The 10,228-nt window shown below is 40.6% G+C and overlaps 1 protein-coding gene across 3 annotated transcripts; it reads right to left on the bottom strand.

Moving 5' to 3' along the window:
- Window positions 1-2,111: 2,111 nt before the first annotated feature.
- Window positions 2,112-9,650, bottom strand: LOC135846530 (protein O-mannosyl-transferase TMTC1-like). Of its 3 annotated transcripts, none has more exons than XM_065365680.1 (16): window positions 8,763-9,650; window positions 8,319-8,698; window positions 7,977-8,154; window positions 7,807-7,880; window positions 7,181-7,321; window positions 6,995-7,067; window positions 6,800-6,903; window positions 6,508-6,697; window positions 6,283-6,404; window positions 6,017-6,190; window positions 5,767-5,880; window positions 5,484-5,627; window positions 5,196-5,395; window positions 3,652-3,787; window positions 3,374-3,575; window positions 2,112-3,244 (listed from the first exon to the last, which is right to left on the bottom strand). In XM_065365680.1, exons 2-16 carry the CDS (start codon window positions 8,678-8,680, stop codon window positions 3,110-3,112), a joined length of 2,349 nt encoding a protein of 782 aa, XP_065221752.1. In that variant the 5' UTR covers window positions 8,681-8,698; window positions 8,763-9,650; the 3' UTR covers window positions 2,112-3,109. The 3 variants fall into 3 exon arrangements, with proteins under 3 accessions (XP_065221752.1, XP_065221751.1, XP_065221750.1); XM_065365679.1 differs by having other exon boundaries at window positions 8,805-9,649; XM_065365678.1 differs by having other exon boundaries at window positions 8,801-9,649.
- Between the last annotated feature and the right edge of the window lie 578 nt (window positions 9,651-10,228).

Genomic DNA, 10,228 nt, shown 5'->3' on the forward strand with positions numbered 1-10,228 from the left:
CATACTCGCCTATAGCCAGATATTAGGTATGTAAGTAGGTAATACTCGTAGTTTACTCGCTGTGTTGTGTTATTATAAATTACAAGATTAATTAATTATTAGTATCGTGTGCATAAAGGAGAGACGCGGACGTTTGTTTTTCGCCACAATAATGCGTAAAATACATAAAGTAGGTTCGCGATCGCGATCGTATTTACACTCGTTTCATCGCCTCATATTGGTATTACTCGTAAGTCGTAGGTAGAGGTACATAAACATGTATTAAAGAGTACAGTACACATACATAGAGTGTAGAGACAGACGCGAGACGACGACGGACGCAGGCACAGCGAACGGCGCTGGAATAGGCGGGCTGCGTATCGTGTGTGGTTTCAGCCTTCCGACCATCCACAGCTTCAACCTTCAACCCAAAACCTGAATTTGGCCCAGCCCGCCAACCACGACTGGGTACTCGTCGTCGTACCAGCCTGCCTGCCAGCCAGCTACTGGTTACTGGTTACTAGTTACTGATTACAAGCTAGGTAGTAGGTAGTAGGTACTTCTACTTGCTGCACTCATCGTCAGTGTCAGTACGTATTGTACTCGTACTTACTACGAGTAGGTAGTACCAACTTGTTGATCTCGCGAGTGGCATGAGGTAAAACTTTTTGAAAACAACCAGCTTCTAACAAAAATATTTCGTCGATCGAGGCTGACGAAAGCGTACCCGGCATGGTCCACTGCCCAGTAGCAGTCAGGTATACGAAACTGAGGACGGATGTACCACTCTGCCCCCTCCACCCCTGTTGTCAAATACTTTTTCTGTTTCTGAATTTCTGCACACGGAAAATGTCTGTTCTAGGTATAGGTAGGTACTCAGCTATTTCTTGATTTTCAAAAATGCCCAATCAGAAAAAATTGATTTCTTGTAAAAAAAAAAAAAAAAAAAAAAAATACCCAATAATTTTCACTTGGAAAAATGTTTAAATATAAAAGTAAACCCCTCGCGTGAAATACTAGACCGTTTTTTTTGCATCTCAAAACTTAAATTCTCGAAAGCTTTTGCCCTCAATTCGTTCGGAGCGGTTTGCTTTTCTTTTTCGAGGTTGGAATTTCTAAAAAAAAACTCGTCAAAATTCTAAAAATGTTGAAACCGAAAAAATGAAACTCTTCGCAGAAAAAACATTGTTTTCAGTTTTCACCTATCAGAATCCAACTTTTTGAAAGCTTTTGCCATTTCTACTCTCGGGCTAAGCAATTTGTTTCTCATCTTTCGCGCTATTCGACAAAATCAGTATTTTTTCTCGTCTCAGTCGGCAATCGAGCGCAGAATATTTTCAGTTTCAACCCTGGTCGCAGTTGAGTTGACGAGTATCGTTAGAAATCCTTCAGTGACATGTTTGTGTGCCATCGCCTACCATACCTAACTAACTACGAGTACCTACCTACATTTTTCTATTCCAATCCCGTAAAAATTGTTTTGCTTGCGTGTGTGTGTGTGTGTTTACACGTGCATGGAGTGTAGCTGTAGACGTGTAAGATGGTAAAGATAGGATAGGTTGACTTACTTGTATTTCGCCATTCTAATTCACGAGCTCGGATTTACATCTCAAAAGGAGAAGAAAAGAAGCGCAAATGTCGCCTTTATTTTTAATAGTATTAGTTATCTAATCTACACATGGTCGTATACAAGTTTGCTATGCGGTGAATGTCAAATTTCAGTGCCTGCTCCTCCCCCATATACTCGTACGTAGCTTTACCTACAGCTTACAGCTTACCCCATCGCCAACAAAATACGATTAACTAATAGGGTAATCTTGCCACGTAACGTAGTCTTATTTTACTTTTTTTCCCACTTTTCAACATACTTACTTACTTGTACGTCCTAAATCTTGAGAATCGCTCTCTGCCCTTTTACGCCAACGTCGTACTTGTATGTCAAAAAAAAAAAAAAAAAACGAAAATTTTTGAATATATAATACTATGCGAACGGAGCTCGGAGATCTCGGAATTTGTTTGTAATTCTGCGTATGTGATAACAGTAATGGTAAGTATGTACTTGACTGTTGTAGAGTTGTATTTACGATTACGATATTTATGGTGAATCCAAAAAAAAAAAATTAAAACAACGATTACATTTCAAAAATTTATTATACGTGTATGTTAAAAAAAATTACTCGTAATAAATAAATGAATGAATGAATGAATGAATGAATAAATAAATAAGTAAATAAATAATGATAATTTGAAAAAAAAATCAAGTAAAATAAAACACATGTAAATAATAATAGGCGAAGAAATACGATAAAATAAGGATATGAAGTAGGTAAACGTTTCATAGTCTTACACAAAGGACAATTATTCGTATGAATGACGTATTGTACGTAATAAGGTGGCGTAATTACTCGTATCTTCGTAGGTACCTCTACCTACGTCTAGTAAAAAAATGATCATCGATATTGATCAGTCACTCGGTCGATTAAACGAGACGAGACGAGAAAAATACAGTACGAGTACTTTCTGGTCAGTAGGTAGGTAGTAGTGGTACTTAGTTAGTACTGTACCATAGTATTACTGTGTACGCGTAGAATACGATTTACAATACGATGATGATGAGGGTCGAGTCTATTAGAACAGATGTAGCCTACATCGTCGTAGACTAGCGAGTGACGATAAAAATGGACGATGGGGCGATACGCGATAGCATTTCAGAAAGAGATCCACGAATCGTTCAAATATAGCCGTAATTTTGTCAGTCATGGAAAATACGACATGGGTACTGGGTACGTGGGTAGCCACGGTCATTTGGTCGCTATTGGTAAATCAGCGGGACGAGGCTATCAACTCGATGAAAGTGAAACGTAAGCACTTAAGCAGGCGCACAAATTTACCAAATCAGTACCGACACGTACACGTACACGTGTTGTATGCGCACCTACCGAGAGAAAGATGAAGAAATTCAAGGATCAGGGCCGAGGAAAATCGGAAGGAATACTCGTAATCGGTAATAGGTACAGGTAGTGGAGAAAAAAACGAAAGGAACAACAGCCGGTTCGTACAAAATAAATTTAAGCGTAACATTGTCACAAATCTCGTCAATTCTTAGGCGTAGGCCAGGAGGCCAGCAGGCCTAACCCGAATTAATGTACCCGTTGTCCGCGGCCACGTCGAATGACGAAGGTAAATCATCCGGCGACGTAGACATGGCGGACGTTTTCATTTCGTCGTTTTCGTTGGGCAAAAAAACTGGCCTCAGTTCGACGGTCTGCCAACAAAACAACAAATGCGAGTAAGCAGCGGACGTGGCTACAGATAGTATTACTATCTACTTATTACTACTACTACGAGTATTACTTTATTAGTACATTACTCTCAACTCCGTGTGAGAACTTACGTTGCAACTAAAAATATTGGCGTTACGACGATCGCGATCGCGATCGTAGGTTTTCGAAAACATAGTTTCCTGGCCCTGCTTGTATCTGTCCCAAGTTGCCAAACGTAACCGCGTATCGTCGCCAATTAAAGCTCCGTCGCCGTCGCCGTCGCCGTTATTGCGCCGACTACTTTCGTCTCGTGTTTCGCGACTCATTTTCAGTCTGAAAAATATTGCAAAAATTCAAGTTTCAACCGACGAAATTGCAAACGAGGCGAAGCAAGAGGACGTCGACCAACCTGTCGAATAGCTGCCTCAGTCGCCACAAATATCCCATGTCTCTGAACACGTGAGCCAAGCCGGTCACTGAATTTTCATGAGTCGCGCAAACGTTCAACGCTTTCTTATAATAGAAAACCGCTTCGTGCAGCCGATCTAGATGAACAAACCAACGAAAAGACTAGTAATGTCTTGCAAAATGAATCCGGCTCGAATGAAGAGTACCACAACGGTTATATGTACATATTATATATAGGAACATATTAGGAACTTATTAAATGTCTGCATCGTTATTTTATCTCTTTGAAATCCGACCCTAGTTCAATCGAAAAAATTCGAAAAATTGATAAAATTGAGTCGAATATTTTTTTTTTTACTAAAATCGTGGTACGTACACGTACAGATGCGTGTCGAAAGGGGGGGGGTGGAGGGGAGGGAGTGCAGTGAGAGCTGGTGGGAAAATCTTGGCAAAAAGTTGGGAATTTTTAGGATAAATCGGGTGAATTAGAAAAAGTTGGGAAATTTAAGAATAGTGGAGAAGAAGTTGCGTAGGTTGGAAAAATCGAATAATTGCCAAAAATCGTGAGTTTTTACTTCTCGAGTTATAAATTTTGTAGGTACTCAAAAGAAGGTCTCTTCATTCCAATCAAAACTGCAAGAACATCCCAACTTTTTCTAAAATACCGGGAAAAAAGTTGTATTCTTCGTCTTGTAAATGTTAGTATAAAATTTATAACTTTTGCCGAAATTGTTTCTTTTTGAAAACGTGAAATTTTGTTCTAAAAAAAATGAGGAATTGTAAATTTTTAGGCCTTATTCCTATTTTTGAAAATGTTATAATTTCCTGAAAACCGAAATTCAGAAAATCAACACGGCGTTTCGAATTGAAAATTTTTCATCAAAGCTTTCGTCTCCGCTTCGTTTCGAAAATTACTTTCGAAGAATCATTAATTCTCAAAAGCTTTTGCTCTCGTAAAATGTCCAAGTCGCGAAAATTAACTTTCTATAATCCGTAATAATGTTATTTTGCGTTTCGAATGATCAATTTTTCAAAAATTTCCAAGACCAAGAGTATAAAAATTAATTTCAGAAATTATAAAAACACAACCGAAGCGATAGAGAAATTCAAATTTTTCGTAGGTGATATAGAATGAACATTTTTGTTTCCAACTCCGGTTCCAGAATTTGTTCGAATCACAAAAATCTATGTGAAATTTTGGGATGGGGGAGTGTCATCTGCCACCCGGCGGCCGGCACATCACTTCGTTCGTCACTCCTGTAGGTATATGTGGAATGTGGAAATGATGATCGAATCCCCCAGTACCATCGAGGTGTGTTTTATTGTAAGTAGTTTTTTTGCGTTTTTGGGTATTTCTCGAAGCTGTGTCAGGTAAAAATGTTTCAATTTTGTAAAATCGTTCAACCAGTTCGAGGTTACAGTCGGATTTCAAGATCAGTACGAGCCTCGAACACACGATAGCAGGAGTGAAAAATAGGTAGAGGTATAGCAATGCACTACTACTCGTAAAGTTGTAAGTAGAAGTACCAAGAGTGGACGACTTACGATGTTGGTGTAACCAGTGCGCGTAGTACGCGAAGTAATTCGCATTCGTAGGATGCAGTTTTACGACGTATTTCAAAAGATTTCCAGCCGTGTTTCCGTCGTACAGTTTGGCCAGTAATATATACGCGCTGATATAATTCGCATTCAATTGTAAACACTTTTTCAACATTATTATGGCCATTTCGGTTTGGTTCATTTTTCTGCCAATCAAACAAAATTAGGTAGGTAGGTATAGGTAATCGATGAAAAGGCGAAGGCGATATATTACGACTGACGAGTAGTTTATACCTGTACACCTGGCCAAGATTATAGTGAGCGTTCACGTGATTCGGCGAGTACTTGATGGCGGATAAAAAATGCGATTCCGCTTGTATAGGTGATTTCATCAATGTTCCCAGGTTGTTGTAGGCGCTCGCGTACGTTGGCCATAACCTGAAAATACATATATACATACGAGTACCTATTCAGTATACTCGTAGTTGTCCAACAGCAACGTGCAACACATTCGCCAAGTTTTTAAAAAATCGTTAATTCGTTAGCACCCTACTCGGTACTCAGTACTCCTACTCACCTCAGTGCTTCTTCGTAATGTCGAATAGATAACTCTTCTTGGCCCTTTTCTCGCAAATAATTCGCCCAATTGTAATGCATTTTTGCATTATTTGGCACTACTTGCAAGCCAGATCTTGTGAAAAGCAAGTGACAAAAAAAATATACGTACAATTTACGATTGTAAAATGTAGAATTAGGTAATTTAGCGGATTAATAATGTACGAATACGAAAAAGCGCGTATTGCGTTTTTAGTTTGGTAGGTGGGTACCTGATGAGCGATTCTCTGCTTTTCCAGTCCATATTTCTGTGCATAGTCTTGCAGACGAATAAAACCAACAGTATTGTAAAGCTGATGGTGATTGGCCAGTTTTTTTGAAAAACAACGGTAACTTTGTGCGATAAAATTTGACCGCCGTACACGACCAGTAAGATCATACCCATGCTACGAAAATTATCGTATAATTCTAGGTTACATATTACGAGTAGGTACGTATTACGAATACGAGTAGGCTATATGTGTATGTTGTTAGTTACCTCGGTATGTAAAGTACACGTTCGGCGACCACAAATCCGACGGTAAATAGCAGATTTGAAGCTGGAAGAAACGGCATCACCAGAAATAAAAATCCCACAATAATAGGAGCGCTGCGAGGGTGCTGCGAAAAAAAAAAAGTGTAACGATTCGATACTTTTTGGCCGAAATATCCAGCCTCAGCCGGTGTGGCACTCGTATAGGTCGGGTTGGATAGATTTACGTACTTCGAAATCAGCCAATATTCTGTACACGGTCCAACAGCAGAATATCAAGAACAGACACGTGAAGGCGTTTCGATGATCCAACAAATTAGTTATCAGAGGTATCGAACCCATTTGCCAGTCGTGACTCAACGTAAACGGGAACAAGAGTAGCCAGAAATTGAACGCCGTCAAATAGCTATAGGTTAGGAAACTGGAGAAAAAAAGAATGTATGTAGATGTACACTGTACAGTTACAGTAAGTATAACAGACTAAGCACTGATGGGCGGGTGGACTAGTGGTAACTGCTCTTACCGAACTGTAAGCAACGGATGATGAGCTGCCGGATTATCTTGGTTCGAAAATTTTGGCAAATTTCCTTGCAGTAACGCTAACCGTAACGTTATTAAAATTATTATCTGCAAACGCCGCGAAAGCGTTCATTAGTCGAAACGAAATAGGTACGTATGTAATTACGTACGAGTACCACTCGATTGTAGAAAAACTTACCACAATACTCAATATGGCGACTCTTTTACAAAATAAAATCGATTCGTCGTTACATTTCCATTCTGTTATGGCTCTGCGATTGAGAAAAAATTTACCATTACTCGTACGTACGTTACTATTAATACGTATTATCAATTTATTATAAAATGGTCCAGCCAGCCAGCCAGCCAGCCAGCCAGCGCTTACCTTTTTATACTACTCCACGAATTGTACGCGTCGTACAACAAATTCACTATCAATACGGTCATGCCAGTCTCTTTGGCCAACAAACTGGCCCCGGCGAAGGCGCAACTTATGAAAATTCGACGATTACAACGCCATTTGTAACTGCAATGCAAATCGTACGAAAACGTTACAATTTTTAGCGTCTGTTGTCAGCGACTAAAATTATAAAGAAATTGGAGTGGGAGAGGTCGGAAACCCCTCGTAAAGGACGCGTCTTCCACATTGCAAAAACATGTTAGGCATGGCGTAAAAACTCCCGAAGAAGAAGAAAATTACGAGCCAAAAAAATATAATTCGATCAAAATATCGCGTGGGACCGATGAAATCTCGAAGCTAATCGTAAGCCTAGTTTTTCTTTTAAAATCTATCACACACATGCGCACGAAATTGAGCCTGACAAGAAATCGCATAGAGAAACTACTCGTAGATGTCGAAAGAATTGCATATTCGTTTCGCCGTGAATACCTTTACCTACGTTTTAAAATGGGTATTTGTCGATCCATCTAAAGTTACGAGTATCCTAAACTCGTCGAGTATTTGAATAGGTACTTCATATGTACTGTACTTGGCTATAAGTACGAACTTACTCGTGATAGGTGAGAAAAGATAGGATGAAGAAGAAACACGCTAGTACGTCTGCTCTACCGACGATGCCAGCCACCTGTGAACGTACGATTACGATTACGATTACGTGTAAAAGTCAACGGTTAGCAACGAATAATTACGCATTAGTAGTAATAAGAGTTAAATGGATTACCGCTTCCGTGTGAATGGGATGAGAAGCAAACATGGCACCGGCTAAGGCGGCAAACTGTATTTGTAGTCCGGCGATTACGAACGCGATTCTTGTGAATAGACCGCTGCAAAGGGCGTGCAACACGACGTTGGCGAAATGGAACCAAAACGGATGCAGACCGAATAGCCAGTTATTGAATCTATTCCAACACGTAGGTACATGATTACTTGTTGGTATTACTTATTACCTATTAGGTACATATTTTGTAGGTAAGTATCGCCATGCCAATGCCAATGCCAATTATTGCCGGCCTGGGACTACATACGAGTAGGTAGTAGGTCTAGGTATAATCTCACATCTCACCTAAAAGTGAATACGGTCAACGGCCTGTAAGACTTATGACTGTTGACATCGCTCATCGGCGTACCCCAAAAATCATTTTTGCACATTTGCGAAAACGACGTCGTACCGATGACGTCCGGATTCAGGCTGATGGCGGGAATGTCGTCGTGAACGAAATCGCCGTTCAACGAATTCAAATAACAGCATACCGATATCACCGTTACGACAGCGTATAGAAATAACATGGACGATTTACTCGTACTCGTACTCGACTTGTGTTGATTATGATTATGATGATGTTGGTGATGCTGGTGATAACTGCTACCGTTCGTATTACTATTACTGGTATGATGGTGATGATGATGGTGATGTTGTTGTTTCATTGTCGTCTTCGCAGGCACCTGGGCAGACATTTCAAGCGTAGTTTGGTACGAGTACAAAACAAAAAAAAGGCATGTACCTTACCCTACGTTGCGGTATACGAGTAGTTGTGATTAAAGTACCTACGTAAAGACGAGAATACGGTTTCTCCGTTACTTGCTGCTGCGCTGCAGTTGAAGCGCTACGATGGATGAAGATACTCAATACGAAATTGATAGCGAAGATTTCGATGCCATTTCTTCATTTTCGCGTTGCAAGTTTCTTAACAGTGCGGCGCGGCCTGCTGATTTACTACACCGAGGACAAACGAAACGGAAGCAAAAGCAAATTGTACGAGTAGAAAGAGAGAATGAAATTTTCGATTCGAAACAAGAGCGACATAAACGACGCTGTAACCAACGCCAACGTACGCGTCAATTTCTTCAATAGCCAAAGTACGTACGACACCTACACCTACAGCTACAGCTACAGCTACACTTACAACTTACTTAGAGGTACTTTTGACTGTAGATGAAGCACTCGCGTGTCGCGTACGAGTAAATACGAGTAGATAAATTATAGGTACGCGTACGCAGGCAGGCTACATTATAGAGTTGAACGTTACGATGCAAGTTGACGTTCACTTAACCATTGAGTCGTGTTTCGTTGATACGATGATGCTGTAAATTTCCGATGGTTATGCTGGACAGACCGCTCGATTAGCCGCGATATTCCAATTATCAGTATCATTCGTACGATGTACTCGTACTCGTACTCGTAATCGTCGCAGGTACCCTTTTGAATGAGCAGCACTATACGAACAAATTCGCGAATTTGGCGATAAAATAAAAGTCGGCGGCAGCGTAAAATGCGTACAATAAACGTTCACGCATCGTCAAGAAGAAAACATGGTGTCAGTTTTGAAGAATAAAAATGAAAAACAAAAAAAAAGAAAAGAAAAGGAAAAACGTAACTTTCGATCGCAACAAAACTATTAGGCTAAACTAACCCCATTTCCCGTTCGAAGCGTTGGAAACCGCAGCCGCAGCCGCACCCGCAGCCGCACTCTCACCCGTTCTCGTCCCAAGTTCTCATTGCGTTGACTTTCGTAGTATCGCACGAAGGCGCGGCGGCGGCGGCGGTGGCGGTAGAAACGGAAACAGCGCCTGTTATCTGTCTGCGCTATGTCGCGTTGCGCCGTCAGTGAAGGGTGGTAGGCTACGCGCACGTCGCAGCTACCCTCCTACGATGCGGAATGAAGCCTGGTATGACATTTACAAAGTCAAACAGCGACAATGTAAACTAGAGCTTTATAACCAATTACCTACATATTTTAACAGCCCTAGGTAGGTTTTCAATTTTCTCGTAAGTCGGTTGAACGTCGCGTCGCGCGTCGTGTAAAATAGGTACACATAACAACGGTCGTTTTTTTGGTAGCTATTTTTTTCTCGGTTTGGGAGTTGCTACGCGTACAAGTACAACAAATAGCTAATGATAGGTAGTAAGTATGGTCTACTGCTACTGCTGCTTATGGCAAATCGCCTACTACACGCGAGTAACACACGGTAGAC

This window comes from Planococcus citri, chromosome 5, assembly GCF_950023065.1.
Source record: "Planococcus citri chromosome 5, ihPlaCitr1.1, whole genome shotgun sequence".
Taxonomy (NCBI): Eukaryota; Metazoa; Arthropoda; class Insecta; order Hemiptera; family Pseudococcidae; genus Planococcus; species Planococcus citri.